This window comes from Cnephaeus nilssonii (assembly GCF_951640355.1).
Source record: "Cnephaeus nilssonii genome assembly, chromosome: 22".
Classification (NCBI taxonomy): Eukaryota; Metazoa; Chordata; class Mammalia; order Chiroptera; family Vespertilionidae; genus Cnephaeus; species Cnephaeus nilssonii.
The window spans coordinates 26,584,669-26,604,977 of record NC_137093.1 but is presented as its reverse complement, the minus strand read 5'-3'; the positions used below and the strand labels follow the sequence as shown (position 1 = coordinate 26,604,977).

The 20,309-nt window shown below is 44.7% G+C and overlaps 1 protein-coding gene across 6 annotated transcripts in view; it reads right to left on the bottom strand.

Moving 5' to 3' along the window:
* Positions 1-20,063, bottom strand: part of DEPDC5 (DEP domain containing 5, GATOR1 subcomplex subunit) — a 67,618-nt gene extending 47,555 nt beyond the window's left edge. For 4 of the 6 annotated variants that reach the window (XM_079763039.1, XM_079763034.1, XM_079763037.1 and 1 more), the window contains exons 1-14: positions 19,832-19,947; positions 19,043-19,160; positions 15,322-15,409; positions 14,058-14,104; positions 12,868-12,953; positions 11,923-12,006; positions 10,537-10,586; positions 7,903-7,972; positions 6,189-6,267; positions 4,914-4,975; positions 2,985-3,054; positions 2,594-2,666; positions 1,402-1,505; positions 832-906 (exon numbers count right to left, since the gene is read on the bottom strand). In XM_079763039.1, the coding sequence (XP_079619165.1) occupies positions 832-906; positions 1,402-1,505; positions 2,594-2,666; positions 2,985-3,054; positions 4,914-4,975; positions 6,189-6,267; positions 7,903-7,972; positions 10,537-10,586; positions 11,923-12,006; positions 12,868-12,953; positions 14,058-14,104; positions 15,322-15,409; positions 19,043-19,100 (946 nt within the window). In that variant the 5' untranslated portion in view covers positions 19,101-19,160; positions 19,832-19,947. Of the gene's footprint in view, positions 1-831; positions 907-1,401; positions 1,506-2,593; positions 2,667-2,984; positions 3,055-4,913; positions 4,976-6,112; positions 6,268-7,902; positions 7,973-10,536; positions 10,587-11,922; positions 12,007-12,867; positions 12,954-14,057; positions 14,105-15,321; positions 15,410-19,042; positions 19,161-19,831; positions 19,948-20,017 lie in introns of those variants that run through there. The other 2 variants (XM_079763035.1, XM_079763036.1) reach the window with 2 other exon arrangements.
* Positions 20,064-20,309: the final 246 nt, after the last annotated feature.

Here is a 20,309-nt window from a genome sequence, read left to right as displayed (position 1 = left end):
GTGGGGTCCGGGCCTTTCTCGGCTGCCCCACTGAGCCCCTGTGCCTTTAGAGTAAATTCCCCTTTTTGTTTAAACCAATTTAGTAGGTTTCGGTATTTGCAAACTAACACCTGAGTGTGGGGACAAACATCAGGAAGAAACCCCGCCACACTCTTAACAGGCCTCTCTCGGAGGGAGCCTGACAGTGGCAGGAAGGGGCGGTTTCCTTCAATATCCCTCTCTGTGAATTCTAGGCACACGGGTCACTTCTGTAATTTTTTTAAAAAGTTGATTGTGCTGAAACCAGTTTGGCTCAGTGAATAGAGCGTCGGCCTGCGGACTGGAGGGTCCCAGGTTCGATTCCAGTCAAGGGCATGTACCTTGGTTGCGGGCACATCCCCAGTAGGGGGTGTGCAGGAGGCAGCTGGTCGATGTTTCTCTCTCATCAATGTTTCTAGCTCTCTATCCCTCTCCCTTCCTCTCTGTAAAAAATCAATAAAATATATATATATATTTTAAAAAGTTGATTGAAAAAATTGCCTAGGAGCAGCTGAGGGCTGGGGTGAAAAAGAGTAAGAATACAGTTTAGTAAAACCAAGAGCCCAAGGGGGACCCCGCCAGCACTTTACTCTGAGGTCACCCTGAGAAACATGAGAACAGCAAGTGAAGTTCCCAACAGAAGACCTAAGAGCTACACTCTGGCCATCAGGAGTTAATGCTTTCAGTTCATTTGCGGGGGAGGTGGGTGTGACCATCACCAACCAGGCCTGGGTCTTCGGCATCGGTACAGGGAAGGCCAGAGTCAGGTGGTCAGCAGGATGCCTGCTCACGGCGGCCGCTGTCCTCACTCACCATTGAAGGACAGGTTGATGGCCTCTAGGTAGTTCCCTTGTGCTGAGGTAGAATTGTCTCCTGGAGGAAAGCCCTCTGAAGCAAAAGGCACAGAGAAGGAAGACAGCGCATGAGAAACTCTTGTGAAGCAAGTAGAAGGTGCCTGGCTCCGCTGTGGTGGGGACATTATGGAAATTACTGCATAGGTAATGAGCCACTGGACCCAACCAGAAACAGAAACCTGAGCCCAGCCAGTGTGGCTCAGTGGTTGAGCGTCAACCTAGGAACCAGGAGGTCACGGTTTGATCCCCGGTCAGGGCACGTGCCCGGGTTGCGGGCTCGATCCCCAGTGTGAGGCGTGTGAGAGGCAGCTGATACATGATTCTTTCTCATTGTTGGTGTTTCTATCTCTCTCTCCCTTTTCCTACCTCTCTGAAATCAATAAAAAAATATATTTTTTAAAGATAAGAAACCTGATGGAAGCAGAAACTACACACAGCACTGGAAGGGGAACTAGCATGAGCCTCTTCTTCTCCCAGCCTCGTCCTACACCTCTTCCCTGCTGCACCTTCTAGCCCGTGGATGCAGTACCTGCCTGTTCCAGTCGCACCAACACTGGATACTGGATGAAGAGTTTTTTAATGGTCACCAGGAGCGAAGTCCACTCTTCTCTCCTCTCATTCTGCACCACCACTCTGAAAGGAGCATCATCATGAAACAGGTATCAGTCAACTACTACTCATAGGACAGCAGGTCCCTCAGAGGGTTGCAAGGAAAGGAGTAAATAGAAGAGATTCCCAAAGTTAGGGGGAGCTTTACCACACAATTACAAGTGATAAAGTCAAGTCCATTTAACAAATATTAACAAAGAAATGTAACCACGTCAATATTCACATAGACTGAAACGAACAAGATATTTTAAAATTGCCTTGCCCTGGCCGGTGTGGCCCAGTGGTTATAGGGTCAGCCCGCACACCTAAGGGCTGTGGGTTTGATTCCCAGTCAAGGGCATGTACCTGACTACTGACTCAGATTCTCCATGAAGTCAACACTTGGTGGGGGAGGAGAGGGAAGAAAGGGGAAATTGCTTAAGCAGACCAAACAAAAAAGTTGTTTTGGAGACAATTAAGGAAATCTGAATATGTACTAGATATTGGGTAATATTATAGAATTATTATTAATCTTGTTGAAGGTGATTACGGTAAAAAAAGAAATTGTGGGTATGTATGTAATTACACTGTGATTATACATGGAAATGCCCTTACTCTAGAGATATGCAGAGGAGCAAAATGTTATAATATCTATAATTTACTCTCAATCATAATTTAGCCACAAAAAGAACCGATGAAGCAAATATGGCATGGTAACAACTGTTAAAACCAGGCATTGGTATATGGGTTCATTATATTGCTCATTCTTTTCTGCAAGCTTGAAATATTTCCCACGAAAAGCTTGGGAAGTCGTAAGGTGACGTAGTATCCAAGACTGGACCCTGGAACAACAGGGTACATAAATGGGAAAACCGGTGAAATCTGAGAAAAGCCTGAAACTTAGTGAATAGTAATGTTTTTGTAGTTCTGACAAATGTACCTTGGTTATGAAATGTTAACAGGGAAAACTGGGTGAAGGGTCTATGGAAACTCTCTAGATTATGTTTGCAACTTCTCTGTAAACCTAAAATTATTCCAAAATACAAAGGTTAATTAAAAAAAAAAAAAAAGGGAGGAAAGAAAACCACCAAAAAACAAGGAGAGGGGGTTCTAGTGAAGGACCCAAAACATACTTATAGAAGTCTTCATAGAATCGCCCCTTGTGGTCCTGACGAATTGAGGCTCGGTTTACCTCGGGAAATTCATCTGCAACAGAGAAAACAAACATCAGATTGAAAAGAGAGACTCAGTTTCTCTGCTCCCACGCTTCTGGGTTGAACATTGGCATCACAAAAATAAATAAAGAAATAGCGTGACGTGTCTATGAAGTTGGTTTAAGATGAATCACAGCCCACGGACTTCTTGCGCCCGCTAAGGGACCGTGCTATTTGCTACTTTATCATCCACAGAACAGGACCGGTGAGAAGGATGGAGCAGTGCAAAGGGAAAGAAGATAGTAAGGAACGAATGGGGTGGGGGTGGGAGAAGCTTAACAAAAAAGCACTAGGAGAAAGACGTACTCACCAAGAGATTTTGCATCATAGAAAGTTCTAGAAAATAGGACCACTGTCACTTCATGACTACAGTTCTTCTCCTAGGCATGAGTAGAGAAAAAGAAGGCTCAAGTTTATTCCAGTTCCTTCCACATGAAGCAGTCTGCATGAACACAGCGTTCTCCGTTCCAGGAGGCATGGTGGGTAGCACAGTCTCAGATAACATCAGGTAATCACAGGTTGCACAAGGCAATGACGAGAGCACTGTTGGATTCAGTCCTGGCTCTGAAACTTACCGCTACGTGTCCTTGGGCACGTTACCTAAAGTTCCAGGCATGTGGTAAATGCTTTGAAAACTGCAAATCACCAAAAGAAGGATAGGTCCCTGTCTCCCAAGCTCTTGATTTGACATGAAATAGACCAGCCCAGTGTCTAAGGATCATGGTGTTTGTATCTGTGTCAGTGTTCTTGTTGTTTTTAAAAAAATAATTTTTATTGACTTCAGGGAGGAAGGGAGAGGGAGAGAGAGAAACATCAATGAGAAGAGAGATTCATTGATCGGCTGCCTCCTGCAGGCCCCCTACTGGTGATTGAGCCCGCAACCCGGGCATATGCCCTGACCTGGAATCGAACCGTGACCTCCTGGTTCATAGATCAATGCTCAACCACTGAGCCACGCCGGCCAGGCAGTGTTTTCTAATTTCTACATACGTGCAGTTTAGGGAACGGGAACAGAACTGCTAGGTGGTGGATGTCAGACTCATAGACACTCCCACATCCTATCACTGTCATAGGATGAGGACGGGGGCTGCTGGAGAGGCAGGGGGTGAAGCCAAGGCGATGCCTTCCCTTTGGACTGGGCTAGGGCCTAGCGAGAAGAAACACTCTCGTGGAGCCTGGAGATCAATGTTCTGGAAGTGGAGTGTTTACGGATGGCGTGACATTTGGCTTGCAACAGGGAGCCCGCCTCCCAGGTCCAAACTCAAAAGTAAATAACATCCTAGCCCCTAAAATGTATAGTTAAAATAATAATAATAATAATAATAATAATAATAATAATAATAATAAATGTATGGTTAGCTGTTGTTTCAAATACGTATATCCAATCTCCTCAGCAGATCCGTAAGTTCTCTGAGGGCAAGCATCCTATTTCTGTTTTCTTTAACCTTCAGAGGGAGGACATTCTCCCTATGTTGCTGAGGAAAGAGAATGAGACTTGAGACCCAGACCCTACTGAGACCTGGCTATGTGCAGGTAATTTAAAACACCTTGTGAGTTAGTGACTACTATTATCTCCATTCTATAGATAAGAAAGCGGAGGCTCAGAGAGACTGAATTCTCAAATATAAAAAAGCTAATCAGAGCAGAACCATAATTTGAAACCTAGTCTATTTGAATCTAGACTCCATGCTCTTTTCTGCCACATGTGTGATCTCAAATACTTCTTTTTAACTATTTTTTTAATTTATTGATTTGAGAGAGAGAGAGAGAGAGAAAAACATAGATTTGTTGCTCCACTTAGTTGTGCATTCACTGGTTTCTTCTTGGATGTGCCCTGACCGGTGATCAAGCCCACAACCATGGCATCTCGGGACGGCGCTCTAACCAACCCAGCTACCGGCCAGGGCCACTATTTCTTTTTCTTACATTGCTGCTCTGGCTAGAACTTGTAGGACAATGTTGGGTACTGGTGGTGACAGCAGGCATCCTGGTACTGTTCCTGATCTTAAGGGGGAAAGTTATCAGTCTTTCCACATTGGGTATGATATTAACTATGGGTTTTTCATAAATGCTTTTTACTATGTCGAGGTGATTGAAGTAAATTAAGTCGAGTCTCATCAACTTAGGCTGTAGCTAAGATACCTCGATGAAATGCAGCTTATTAGAAACAGTGGGTTTTTTTAAATCTGCATTGAATCACGGTTGCTCGATGAGACTGAGTGCCTAAGAGGAAACATACCTTCCACTTGGTAAAGAGATCGGCAAGGAAACCATTCACAGCTTTCTCAAAATACAGATCCCCTGAAAGGGAACAAGAAGAGGGTGAGGACAAGCTGTAACTCCTGCGGACAATTTCTTCCCTCAGTAAAGTCACAGGAGTGGGACTAGCCAGAGAGAAGGTGGGTTCTGCTGTGTCCTCAAACGAGATCATAAAAGCCAGATATACAAAAGGGGTTTCAGCCTAGACTTTCTACGGGGTCAATTTCAGCATTCACCTCACTCAGTAAGAGGCCATGGCTTCGGGGTAAAATGCAAGATTGAAAGAGCTTTGGCCACTGGAAAACATGGTGGGTCTCCAAAATGAGAGAACCATCTAATTTCCAAACACGATCCTTTTCATAGTGAGACTTGCAGTTCGTTAGAAGACGATCAGGTGGACCCTGGGCATTCGCTAAATGACCATTTTCACTTCCTGCTGTTGTTGAGTGATTCTGATGACCCGCAGCAAAAAAGCAACTGATAATTTTATAAAGCACAAACCCAAATTGCGTGCGCCATGAAGCTGGTGTGTTGGACACAGTATCCACACCGCCTAGCACCTTCACTGTTCTCTACTTACTGTGTCGTCATTCTAATAAAATGAGATTTCCGGGATGATAGGACGAGAAATGAAAAATAGCAAAGACAGTGTTGGTTCCACAGAGTCAGTCTCTCTCTGATTTTGACCCTGTAGTCACAGGACAATTAAAGATCTGTTGGCATTATGAGTGTTTGTGCTTTAGTTTATCTTTTTGTTTACCTTTTAACGCTTTGCCACAGGTCATGTAATTCAGTATATGGAAAATATACACTGAGTGGCCAGATTATTATGATCTCTGAACGCATAATAATCTGGCCACTCAGTGTGTGTGTGTGTGTGTGTGTGTGTATTAGAGGCCCGGTGCATGAATTCGTGCATGGGTGGGGTCCGGCCAGCCTGGCCAGGGGGAGGGGACATGGGTGGTTGGCCGGCCTGCCTGCTGGTCGAACTCCTGGTCGAGGGGACAATTTGCATATTAGCCTTTTATTATATTGGCTATACACTGAGTGGCCAGATTATTATGCGTTCAGAGATCATAATAATCTGGCCACTCAGTGTACAAACTGTCTGTCTGTTTTAGCATTTGAGGATTTGTAAAAATCCCAGGGACACATCGTTAGAGAAGGTCAAGGGCTTACTGTAAATGACAACAACTTGGGAGAAACCAGAAACTTCTCCCCATGAGCAGTGACAGCCAGCATTTAGGAACAGTACCATAAATATCAAAATCCCACATTTCACAGCTCATCTGAATAAATATGTAAACCATAGCCGACGTAGAGCGGAACACCACCTGAAATAAACGAAAGCATGACCGCATTAAAAAAGCAATGATGTAGAGTTTCAGCTCACCATTCTTCGTGAACTCAGTGGTTTTTAGCAGTCACAATGTTATGCAACCATCAGCACTAAGGCCAGGACGTTTTTATCACTCCGAAAAGAAACACATACCCACTAGCAGTTACTCCCTCCCACCCTCTTCTGTGTCTCTATGGATTTGTCTCTTGTGAACACGTCACATAAATGGAATCATACAATCTGTGGCCTTTTCTAACTGGTTTCTCTCACTTAGCATAATGTTTTCAAGGTTCAGCATGAATCATCACTTCATTTTTTTTTTTTTAATCCTCACCAGAGGATATTGTTCCATTGATTTTTTAGAGAGTGGAAGAGAGAGGGAGAGACAGAGAGAAATAGCGATGTGAGAGAAACACACGATTGGTTACCTCCTGCAGGAGCCCTGACCAGGGCCCGGGCTGGGGAGGAGCCTGCAACTGAGGTACGTGTTCTTGACTGGGATCGAACCCGGGACCCTTTGGTCCACAGGCCAATGCTCTATCCACTGAGCCTAGAGCCAAACCGGCCAGGGCTCATTCTTTTTTTATTGAATAACCTTCTATTACATGGCTATACCACATTGTGTTTATCTACTCATCAGCTGATGGGCATTTTTGCTTGGTTCCACTTTTTGCTACATGAATAATTCTGCTACAAACATTTGTATGCAAGTTTTTGTGTGAACACATATTTTCAATTCTATCAGGCATGTACCTACGAGTGTAATGGCTGGGTCATTTGGTGATTCTAAATTTAACCTTTTGAGGAACCACCAAATTGTTCCACAGTGGCTGCACCATGTTAATTCACCACGGGAGTGTATGCAGGTTCTAATTTCTCCACATCCTCTCTAACACGTGTCATTTTCCTTTTTAAACATTTTTATTTTTATCGTAGCTGTCCTAGTGAGTTTGAGGTGGTATCTCAGTATGGTTTCGATTGACATTTCCCTAATGACTAATGATATAGAGCATCTTCTCATGTGTTCATTGGTCAATTGGGCTGTTTGGCTTCCTTTTTTAAAGTGAATTAATCATTTACTATATTTGAGTCTCTTTCAAAGATACTTTGAAAAATTCTAGTTAATGTCAATTATAACTTTTTCTATCATATTTTAATATTTATGTAGAAATATAGCCATATTAACATTGCCATTCTTAATTCAGAATTTGGGGTGTTTTTTTATTATTTTATTATTAAAAGTTTCAAACGTACAAAAAAGTTTTTTTAAACTCATACAGCAACCACCCACATACCCACCACCTAAGTGCTATACTGAGCATGCCACCTATCACCATCTAGCCATGCCTGGCCATCTATCAATCAGTCCACCTGATTTTTTCTTCATAAAAATAACTTACAGGCATTAATACTCCCTCTCTTTTTATGTTTGCTGCTTCTAAAAATTTGGAGGCTGGAAAACCAGGTACCTGAACTGGTTAGAAAGTTTACCTAACATCAGAGGGCCTTGTGCCATTCATGATCAAGTTTTTGCTTGTTTCTCTGTTTTTGTTTCTTATTTCAGGACTTAAGACATCATGATATGGGGAAACGAAACTAACAACTAAAAAAAGCATTTTCTCCATCTTACCCTGGTGTCTTCACTGATGTAACCACACATGACCTTCTCATTCTTGACCCACAGCTCACCGGCCTGTGCTCTGAAAGAAGAAACACACACATGAGTTAGTGCAAGTCTTACATGAACCGTGAAGACGCAGAGGGGACTTCAGGGTGGCTCACTCTACCCTGTTACTTCTACCCAAACGACCTGGCCAGGTGCAGACTTCCAGAGATAGTGCCGTGGACAGATTACACCACGTGAAGAATTCCTAGAGCGCCAAAACCGGTTTGGCTCAGTGAATAGAGCGTCGGTCTGCGGACTGAAAGGTCCCAGGTTCGATTCCGGTCAGGGGCATGTACATTGGTTGCGGGCACATCCCCAGTGGGGGGGGTGTGCAGGAGGCAGCTGGTCGATGTTTCTCTCTCATCGATGTTTCTAGCTCTCTGTCCCTCTCCCTTCCTCTCTGTAAAAAATCAATAAAATATATTTAAAAAAAAAAAAGAATTCCTAGAGCATGTAGTATATGCACAAGGGGAACTCTTTTTTTTTTTATATGGTTTTTATTGATTTCAGAGAGGAAGGGAGAGGGGGAAGAGAAAGATAGAAACATCAATGATGAGAGAGAATCATTGATCGGTTGCCTCCTGCACGCCCCACACTGGGGATCGAGCCCCTGACCGGCATGGAACCTGGGACCCTTCAGTCTTGAGGTCGACGCTCTATCTACTGAGCCAAATCGGCTAGGGCAGGAACTCTTAATCTGAGCGTCCACAGACAGCACGTGGGTCTAAGGAAAGGGCTGCAGGGAAGCCAGGAACCCTCTGAAGTGATGCACATTTTTTTCTGGGCAGCGTATGCAGCTTTTGTCAAATCTTAAAAGGGTCCATTTCACAAGGAACAACGAAGAAGCACGGATGAGCCACTCTGCTAATCCCAGTTTTAACACCGTCCGTCTCCACAGAAACAAAATCCACGTTCATATCGGGATTGGAAGACAGGCAGTTAGGAGGCCAGAAGGGACAGAGGCCCTATTCAATGGGGGTCATTCTAGTGGGTAATTTTCATGGCAACTTGCTATTGTGTTTTGGGGGCTGGCTGTTTTCTCCTCTGCAACTTAAGGTTGTAAAATGGATAGTACAGTGACAACAGGCCTTTGGAGCTGACCAGCCCGGCGGGCAACCAATCGATGTTTCTCTCCCACATCGATGTTTCGTGCGCTCTCTCTCTCTCTCTCTCTCTCTCTCTCTCTCTCTCTCTCTCTCTCTCTCAAAAAAATTCAGTGGAAAATATCCTCAGGTCTTATGAGTCAAAACAAACCCAAGACAGCCCAGCCAGTGTGCTCAGTGGTTGAGCGTCCATTTTATGGCTGAATCATAAAACATCCCTTTTTGGAAAAAATAATTCCTTTATCCTTTTTTTCTTTCCCAATTAAGTAGTTCAGACTAATCAAACAACTCCAGTTGCTGGTATAAGTTCTTTTCAAAATGATCCTGGCTAATGAAAGTAGAAAGAATGACTGAATTAGAAGACCACCATCTTACAACAATCGTCAATGGATAAAACGATTAGGTAAAAAGCTGATGGGGAACTTCAGACTGCATCACCGGAGCCCACCTGTCAATCTTAGCATCATTAAGTGAGCCAACCGGATGCAAATTTGTTGTATATGTGCAACAAGTTTCAGGAAAGACACAGTGTCCTCTAAGAAAAGGATTTACATATTTCATTGCACACATCTTTATACCAACAGCTTTACTATGTAGAAGTATGCTTTTTTAATTTAAAGGGGGGGGTCTCTTCTTAATAAACTGAAATATAGAAATAACTTTAATAAATCAAGAGTAATTCAATACAGTTAAAAAGGCAGAACTAGCCCTAGCCAGTTTGGCTCAGTGAATAGAGCACTGGCCTGCAGACTGAAGGGTCCCGGGTGTGATTCTGATCCAGGGCACATGCCCGGGTTGTAGGCTCAACCCTCAGGAGGGGGCATACAGGAGGCAACTGATCAATGATTCTCTCTCATCATTGATGTTTTTTTCTCTCTCTCTCCCTCTCCCTTCCTCTCTGAAATCAATAAAAATATATTAAGAAAAACAGGCAGAACTATTGTGCTAGTCATTTTACGTCTCCAAACTTGCTTCCCAATCTATAAAACAAGAAAGTTTGCCTTCGCCGGTTTGGCTCAGTGGATAGAGCGTTGGCCTGTGGACTGAAGGGTCCTGAGTTTGATTCCGGTCAAGGGCATATGCCTGGGTTGCGGGCTCAATCCCTAGTGGGGGGCGTGCAGGAGGCAGCCGATCCATGATTCTCTCTCATCATTAATGTTTCTATCTCTCTCTCTCCGTCTCTAAAATCAATAAACATATGTATTTTTTTTAAAAAGGTTTAAGTATGTTCATCCAAGGCGTTTTCCAATTCTAAAGTTACGACTCTAGACCTCCTTTGTTACAGAACACCAGGTGGCTTCAGCAACTGCCAGGACTCTGGTGCATTTTGGGGGTTTTTGGTTTGTTTAGCCAGAAGAGAATCTAACATTTTAAACTATTGTGTATTTTATTACAGGGACATCCATATGCCTCAGATGCTGTTTGCGGCCCCCTCTCTGCTTTACAGCCTACTCCCATTGACCAGCGGGTAAGTCAAGAGTCATGTATTATCTACCTGATGCCAGCAAATTCCACCTTTTGAGTGATGTAGGCGCATGTGCTGACCTAAGGGAAGAGAGAGAGAGAGATTTAACAATACATCAAGGCCATGAAAGGTCATAAAGAAAGGCTCCTGGCTGTCTAATCTCTCCTAACAACCCCAAGTTCAATTAACGTGGGAGTAATAGCTTTATAGGAAAGCCTGCTGGGGCAGGTTTAACAGTAGGGTCTTAAGAGTTTGGCAAGTATAGACAATAGTAAAGACCAGGTGGATAAGTAGCCAGCTTCACTGATATACTTATCCTCACATTTGTATGAATACCTAAATTTACATACTCACTTCAATATAGAACATTTCATTCTCATGTTAGCTCTTATTTCGGAAAATAGTACCCTCCTTCTCTCATTGAAAATGAGCAAAGAGCCCTCGCCAGTTTGGTTCAGTTCGATCCCGGTCAAGGGCACATACCTTGGTTGCATGCTCAATCCCTGGCCCTGGTTGGAGCATGTGCAGGAGGCAACCAATTGATGTGTCTCTCTCACATGGATGTTTCTCTCTCTCTCTCTCTCCCCTCCCTTCCACTCTCTCTGAAAATCAATGAAAAAATATCCTCAGGTGAGGATTAACCAAAAAATAAAAATAAAAATAAAAGGAGCAAAGATTTTTTTTTTTCTGAAAATATGCACTGCCTGGAAATGCTACCTATAATTTGTTGTTTCATACTACTAAAAAAAATCCAATAAGGAGAATTTTTAGCTCCAGCTCACAATTTTGATGAACTCATCATTTTAAGGGGAGAACGTAAATTAAAGATAAAATAAGGAAAATGGGAGGAGGGTACGGCAAAAGCAGTCTAACCTGGAAGCAGTAAGGTCTGGATTTTAGCTCCGTGCTGACTGCTTCCTAGCCTCCTAGTCTTGGCCAATCACTTAACGTCTCCATCTCAGTGTTCACATCTATAAATTAGCGGTAATAAATACCTGTCCACAAGGAGGGCATGTGAGGTGCAAATGAAATCAAGGGGAAATTTGAAAACTACAGTTTTATTCAAATGTCAAATAATATTACAATTTCCCATTCAAACCAAAAATGCAGAGTAAAAGAAAAAAAAAAAAAAAGAACTATGAAAAAAGCCCTGGCTGGTGTGGCTCCATTAGTTGGAGCCTCTTCCCAGCACTGGAAGGTCGCAGATTCAATTCCCAGAAGAAGAAGAAAAAAAAAAAAAACACTATGAAAGTAATGGAGGAAGATACAGAAAATGTTCCCAATCATTGTCTGTGATGCTGCAATTTGAAATGACTGTAAGCTCTTCTCCCTTACTGGATCCTCTCATCTCTATGAGAACATGGATTATTAATAAAATATAAAAAGGCACAGACTTTTAAAAAAATCATATCTTACCAAACTTTTCTTTAGTCTCCACATATCCCCACGGCCAATATATTGATCCTTAAAGGTTAACTCCACTAGATCCAGGGTCACATCCTAAAAAAGACAATCAAACATATCCCTCTGCATCATTCTGCCTCACTTCATTGGCATAAGATAATGCCCGGTCACAAGGAGACACCTTTTGGCCAAAAAGAAACTACGGGAGGACCATCCAATAGCAGAACCGTGACAAATAGAGCTTATCCTGCCAACAACGGTTTCTGGGAACAGGTGATGAGTCTGTAACAGAGGCTATAGCAGCTGAGTCATGGTTAAGTTCAAAGAGCACCAGAGTACTGGTTCCGGGCTTCAGTCTTTTTGTTTCGTTCTTTTCCTCTTTTTATTGACTACACTGGGGTGACACTGCTTAACAAAATTTCACAGGTTACAGATGCACAATTCCACAATACATCACCTGCACACTCTATTGCGTTGTTTTAGTCTTAATTCTGACACACAAATATGACATCGAGGTGTGTGCTTTATTTCCCTAGATAATGTCAATAGTATCTTCTAGAAGATTTTTACCTGTTATAGCATTGTCTCTAGAAGTGCGAGGCTATAAAGAAAATTTAGCATTTTAATAGAAAATTTTACTTGTAGCTTCACAAACACACACACACACACACAGATATCTATACACAAAATCTTTAAAAAGGGGGGAGCAAAAATATATCTATACATACATAAATGTGTCTTTAAAAGACTCCATCCTTATAGAAAGAGGGGCAAAAAAGGGGGGGTCATTTTAAATGCAACCTACATACTACCTATAATCTAAATAACCTACATATTACTGCATATTTCATAGTCTACCACTATACGTAAGTAACTCATTATTTCCTCAGAGGCCTAGTCTTGAGGAAGGGTGCTAATCATCTCTGAAATATATTCAAGTTCAGAACAAAGATATACCTTAGGGTCTACGACATTCACATAGACATCTTGATAAGGTCTCAGACGAAACACTTGGGTCACGGTCTGGTCCACGCTGATAGTTTCTGAAACAAAGAAGAAATCTAATAATAAAGTCTGAAAAAAAGCAGGTACCTATACTCTCATCTATAAATACTCAGACATTCAAGAAGCAACACAACTGACCCTTTGCCATGGACGAGCCATGTTCTCTGCCTTCCAGGGGCTTAAAATTTAGAATTCTCTGCTTTTCAGGTGACACAAGCAGATAAAGTAAGACCTGAGCCCAAGCAATTAAAAAATGAGAGAGAAAAAGACAAGACACACAGAGAAAGAGAAAATAATTTAAGAAGCAACATAAAAAAGTTCAAAAAAAACAAACAAACACACAAAAAAGAAGTTCAAAGAGCTGTGAAAATTCAGAAGAAGTAGTGATGGTAGAAAGAACCAACTCTACAATGAGTCCTGGGGCGAGCAGGAGGCAGCCGATCAATGGTTCTCTCCCATCATTGATGTTTCTCTCTCTCTCTCTCTCTCTCTCTCTCTCTCTCTCTCTCTCTCTCTCTCTCCCCCTTCCTCTCTGAAATCAATAAAAATAAATTTTAAAAAACTAAAAGAGAAAAAAGAAAGCATGTTTTGCCAGCAATTACTTTGGAGTTAAGTGTAAAGCTTCACCTCTTCAGATTAATTTTCCTCCTGACACTAAATTAAGATAGTTTCTTCCGTGCCGGATGCGGACAAGTGAGATTCACTGACAGCTTTGACAGTGGACCATTCCTTCAGAGATAACGCAATAAGGAGAGAAGTGCTGTGCCCTCACTCCTGAGGTTGTAAAGAGAGGTTTCTTGTCCTAACCGGTTTGGCTCAGTGGTCAGAGCGTTGGCCCCGGGGACTGAAGGGTTGAGGGTTCGATTCCAGTCAAGGGCGTGTACCTGGGTTGCAGGCTCAATCCTCAGGGGAGGTGCGGGAGGCAACCAATCAATGTGTCTCTTTCACATTGATGTTTCTCTCTCTCTCTCTGTCTCTCCCCCTCCCTTACACACTCTCTAAAAACAAACAAACAAACAAAAAAATCAATGGAAAAAATAACCTCTGGTGAGAATTAACAAAAAGAGAGAGAAAGTTTCCTGCAGTTTCTGGGACAGGAAAATATAAAAATCTTAGAGAACAGAAATGGAATTTTTTCTTACCTTTCTGTAAATCTTCCTTTAGGGACTTGACTTGCAAAAGCAGAGGGCTGGGGGAAAAAAAGCAACAAAAAGATGGGATGCTATAAGCAGTAACTAATTAGCTTTCTTCATGCAACCCCCCTCCAAAAGGCAAACTAACCACTCTGGACATATTGTAACTTGCAGCACAACAAAGTAATCCTGCATCTGCGCTCAAGGAAATGGGAAAAGGCTACAGAATTTTTCTCTCTCCTTTTAAAAAATCTTTATTGTTGAAAGTATTACATAGGTCCTCCCCCCGCCCCCGCCCCCAGTAATCTTTTCCAGCCTGCCAGAATTTTTCATAGAGTTGTCAACTAGGCTTCAAAAACAGAAAGAATGGTCCTGGCCAGTGTGCTCAGTGGTTAGAATGTTGGCTGGCGCTCCCAAGTGTCGAGGGTTCAATTCCCAGTTAAGGACACATACCTGAGTTGCAGGTTCAATCCCTGGCCCTAGTTGGGGCTTGTGCGGGAGGCAACCAATCAATGCCCGCCTCTCTCTCTCTCTCTCTCTCTCTCTCTCGTTCTTTCTCTCCCCTCCTTCCCTTCCACTCTCTCTAAAAATCAATGGAGCCCTGGCTGGTTTGGCTCAGTGGATAGAGCGTCAGCCTGCGGACTGAAGGTCCCAGGTTCGATTCCAGTTAGGGGCATGTGCCTTGGTTGTGGGCACATCCCCAGTGGGGGGTGTGCAGGAGGCAGCTGATCGATGGTTCTCTCTCATTGATGTTTCTAGCTCTCTGTCCCTCTCCCTTCCTCTCTGTAGAAAGATCAATGAAATATTGATTTTTTTTTCTAAAAAAAAAAATCAATGGAAAAAAATGTCCTCGGGTGAGGATTAATAAAAAATACAAACAGAGCCCTAGCTGGTTTGGCTCAGTGGATGGAGCATCGGCCTGCAGAGTGAAGGGTCCCGGGTTTGATTCCGCTCAAGGGCACATACCTGGGTTGGGGGCACGATCCCCAGTAGGGGGGCATGCAGGAGGCAGCCGATCGATGATTCTCTCTCATCATTGATGTTTCCTATCTCTCTCTCTCTGTATCCCTTCCTCTCTGAAATCAATAAAAATATATTTTAAAATAAAAAGAAAGAATGCACCACTTTTTAAGATTATTGGCTTACCGAATCCTAGAGGGCAGGAGCATTTTTATCCCATAGCAAAGAGCTGTCTGCCCGTCAAGCCCCTTAAACAAAATCTCATCTGGAAACAGCCGCCAGTTAGCTCCCTCGACCCCAGCCAGGCACTCACCTGTATTCATCGTTGGGGTGAGCAATCTCCACAATGTCTCCGAGCTTGATGTGAGGAAACACTTTGGGGTTCATGACCAGCTCATCATCTGAAAGACAATTCGGGAGTCCCAAGCAGGAAACACACACACACGTGGGTGACAGGCGTGGTGCGTGTTCTCACACTGGGTCCTCGCCACCCCCTCGGGCGGGTATGACAGGACAACCCCTTGTATTTATCCAAAATGACCCGAAGATACTGTCTTCATAGGACCCTCACAGTAAATCTTTGGACCTAGCAGACATGAGGATATAACCTAGAATAGGTTAAGGGTAGACAGCTAGTAACAGCACAGCCAGGACTGATGACTGCTGAGCCCAGAGCTCCTTCTACCTAAAGCCCACCACCTCTCATAGGTCATTAAAATCAAGCCAAACAAAATGGGCTTTGCAGGGCAGCATCTGATCAGGGGGGAAAACTTCAGATACCATTCACATTAGGATCCAAAGAGACCCTTAAAATAAAGGGCGGACATGGTTTCATGCTTTGTTTGGGAGAGAACTCTTTCAAATACAACATACTCAGAGCTATAAAGATGGGAGTGATTTTTTTTTTTTTTCCTCTTCTGGTATTTCGGGAAAGACATGGCCTTTAACTAAGCTAAAATCATGACAAATAAGTATATCTAAATTTCAAACATAATCAGACCCAATCAAAATTCAGCCTGGGACCCAAAGCACTGGGTTAATCCCAAATTTTATCCCATATATATATATATATTTTTTTAATATGTTATTTTTTTTATTGATTTGAGAGAGAGAGGAAGAGACATCTATGTGAGAGAGAATCATCGACTGGCCGCCTCCCACATGCATCCCAACCAGGGACATCAAGCCCACAACCTGGGCATGTGCCCAGGTGGGGAATCAAACCAGCAACCCTTCAGTGCATGGGACAATGCTCAACCAACTGAGTACACCGGCCAGGGCTTCTTTGGCATATTGTTTCCATTGACAGTTTTATGCCAAATCCTGTTTTATCCCAACTTCCACAGTCTGAATGAAGCTCCCCGAGCACATACTCCTTGTGCTTCATGTTATCATTTCCTTTTTGCTCGTCTGTCTCTTCAAGCTGAATGCCCCTTAGGGACAAAGGACCTTATCATGCTCATAATCTTTATGTTTGGCACAGGGATGCACCTAAGAATGGTTGGATTTGTTTTTATTTATTTACTAGAGGCCCGATGCATGAAGATTCGTGCAAGAACGGGCCTTCCTTCCCCTGGCTGCTGGCACCACCTTCGTTACAGCCGGAGCCGCCTTTTCGCCTTTCCGCCTTCCCACGCTGCCCAGAGGCCCAGAGCGGCTGGGGCGATGTGGAACACCTGCGTCATCGCCATGGCGATGACACAAGTGTCCCGCCCTGCTCCTGGCAGCTTGGCGCCTGCATATGCAAATTAACCTGCCATCTTTGTTGGGTTAATTTGCATACTCACCCGATTGGCTGGTGGGTGTCACGAAGGTATGGTCAATTTGCATCTTGCTCTTTTATTAGTGTAGATAATCCTACAGGAAACAGGGTACAGCACCTAGCTACCTTGGCCTCATCGACATGAAAAGGCAGACTTGTACACATCATATCTACTACTACATAGGGTGGGGCAAAAGTAGGTTTCCAGTTGTTCGTATGGAAAATAATACAATAATTAATAAATAATAATACAAGCATAAACTCTGTGTTTCGTGTACTCACAACTGGAAATCTACTTTTGCCCCACCCTGTTGTATCCTTCCCTCTACCAACAGTGATTTGTGTTGGCTATTCAATTCTACTTCACCCATGTTTAGGCAGCATCAGCTGCAAACCAAGGATAATGTTAACCACAGAGGGTGAGTTTTAGCAGACACTGTTTTAAGTATAGCAATGCCTGGTATATCCTGGTCCTGGTCATGATAGTGGCTGCGTTTATGGAGTTGTACTAACAAGCCTGGTGTTTTGCTAAATACTTTATATACGTCACCTAACTTGATCCCCACACCTTATGACAGAGAAACGAATGTTTTTCCACCCAGCCAACGTGGCTCATTGGTTGAGCATCAACCTGTGAATCAGGAGGTCATGACTCGATTCCCGATCAGGGAACATGCCAGGGTTGCAGGCTTGATCCTCAGTGCGGAGCGAGCAGGAGGCAGGCGATCAATAGTTCTCTCTCATCATTGGTGTTTCTCTCTCTCTCTCTCTCTCTCTCTCTCCCTTCCTCTCTGAAATAAAAAAAAATTATACTAAAAAAAAAAAGTTTGTTTTTCCTTTTTGGCAGTCCTTGCCTTTGGAGCACATGCAGACTAAAATGCAATTTTAAAACAACTCATTGTGTTATTAATTCCAACTGCTGAAACAAATAAGGTTGTTAAAACAGAAAATTATTTATTTAGCAAAAATATCCTATTACGAAGTGTCATCCTCTGCTGCAGATTTATAGACTCAAGTGCTCAGAGAAGCGACATGCGGCCCGTGGATGTGCAGATAAGATACGCCAGGGGCCACAGGGAAAGCCAGAGGCAGAGCAGACACTCTGGATTCTGGTTAGCGCAGGGCAACACGCTGTCTTCCTGCCCCTTCTCGCATGGCCTCAGAGCCATGCAAAGCTTCATGCTTGGATCATACCTGTCTCATGCACATCTGCTATTTCTCTCATTGAATGTAAGTTTCTCTTTTCTGCCAAACCAGTGCAGACTGGAATTGTATGGAACGTAGACAGTAAATGTGTAATAAAAACCACAAACAAATGAAGGGTGTTAAACTGGCAATATTCACAATGCACCTTAAAAATCAGAGTGCATCCTGGCTGGGATGGCTCAGTGGTTGAGCACTAACCTACAAACCAGTAGGTCACAGTTCGATTCCCGGTCAGCCTGGCTGTGGGCTCCATCCCCAGTAGGGGGCGTGAAGGAGGCAGCTGATGACTAATTCTCTCTCATTATGGATGTATCTAGCTCTCACTCCCTTCCTCTCTGAAATCAATTTAAAAAATACTTTTTAAAAAAAGAGTGCAAATGCTTTTAGAAAAGGCCTGGCCCTAGCCGGTTTGGCTCAGTGGATAAAGCACTGGCCTGTGAACCAAAGGGTCCCAGGTTCGATTCCGGTCAAGGGCATGTACCTTGATTGCAGGCTTCTCCCGGGTCGGGGCTCTTGCAGGAGGCAACCAATTAATATGTTTCTCTCACATTGATGTGTCTCTCTGTCTTTCCCTCTCTCTTCCACTCCCCCTAAAAAAAAAATCAATGGAAAAATATCCTCAGGTGAGGATTAACAACAACAACAACAAAGAAAGAGCCCTGGCTGGTGTGGCTCAGTGGATAGAGCGCCTGCCTGCGGACTGAAGGGCCCCGGGTTTGATTCCGGTCAAGGGCACATGCCTGGGTTTGGGGCTCGATCCCCAGTGGGGGCGTGCAAGAGGCAGCCAATCAATGATTCCCTGTCATCATTGATGTTTCTATCTCTCCTTCTCTCTTCCTCTCTGAAATCAATAAAAATATTTTTTAAAAAAAAGGAAGAAAGAAAAGAAAGAGAAGGACTGTACTCTCTGCTCCTACTGCCCTTCCGCTACTGCATTCGACTTGCGGCTTCTCTCAGACAAGTCGCCTGTCTCGCCTTCATAGTCACACGAGCCCGTGGGTCCTTCTCAAGGCACTGGACACACCAGAACCTCGGCCAACTCACACAGCTCCCCATCGATACTGACCACTGCCCCCAAAGCCCTTCTTGTGGATGACCAGTTTGTAGACCTTTGTTGTTCTCATCTTGCGCGGTGGTTTCCTTCAGCTGTTCCAGGCTCGGGGGAGAGAAGTCATCTTGCCTCCCTGCCATGGAGAAACACAAACAAGGCTGTCAGACTTGCCCTTGCAAACGGCACTTGGATTGGAACCTCGGGCACCCACTGCTGCTGCTCAGCTCAGAGGTGGCACCGAACCTCTGGATGAAAAAGTAACGCCTCCAAGGACAAGGAGGGATGGAGGACAAGTAGAACCAGAGCATTTGGGGAAGGAGAGAATCCGGGCCACGCTCTCGTCCTGCCTCCAAGAAGAAGACACTCCTACAGGGGGAACTTGGGAGTGAGAAGGGGGCACTCATTACCTTGTCTCGATCTCCACCAATAACACCCCAAAAAATAAAGAGCTTTTAAAAAAAGGTAAGCACACTCCTTCTGTGGGAGGGAAGCGTGGGCCGGAGCGGCGAGCTGACTTGGCCAAAAATCACTCAGAGGCTGAGAGGCATTGCCACAGTTCCTGTTTGGCCATCCATGTCTTGGGCAAATAAAGAGTATAAACGGGAGGAAGGCAAGGGTTCGTTCCCCGAACCTCTCCATCCGTACCAACTCTCAGCGGGTCCTCCGCACGTTCACCCATTCCACAGCGGAGGCCCGCTGAGATTCAGAGAGGTACAGAGTCTGGTCTAAGGTCACACAGCGGGTTGGGGGTGGGGCCTCCCTCTGGTTCCCCAAACCCGGGCCCCGGCTGGCAGCTCCACTCACCCGCAGCGCCGGACCCCTCTTCCCGCTTCAGCCCGGGGCCCCGAGGACCGGACCTTCGCCAGGTCCCTCGCGCCTCCTCGGGACGCCCCTGCCTACGCCTCGATCGCCCCCCCCCCGTGCAGCTTTCGTGCCCGAGCTCCAGCCGCCGACCGGCCCGCCCGTCCGCCCCAGCGGAGGAGCGCTCACCTGAGAACCCGCGCCGCGCCGGTGGCTCCGCCCCCGTGGCCACGCCCCCTTCCCGCCCACCCGCCCCGGGCCGCTCTGGCCCAGCCTCCGCTCCTCTCGGTGTCCGCGCGACTTCCTCATCCGGGCCTCGCGCCGGGGGAGGCGGGGCCTCGCGCCGGGGGGGCGGGGCCTCGCGCGCGGCCTCCTGCTCCCGCTGCCCCAGGCGCTTCCCGCTTTGCAGGCCTGAAGACCTCAGTAAGCCCCTTAGAGGAAAATGCCTTTACCTTCTGGTCATTTCTAAACAAATACCAGC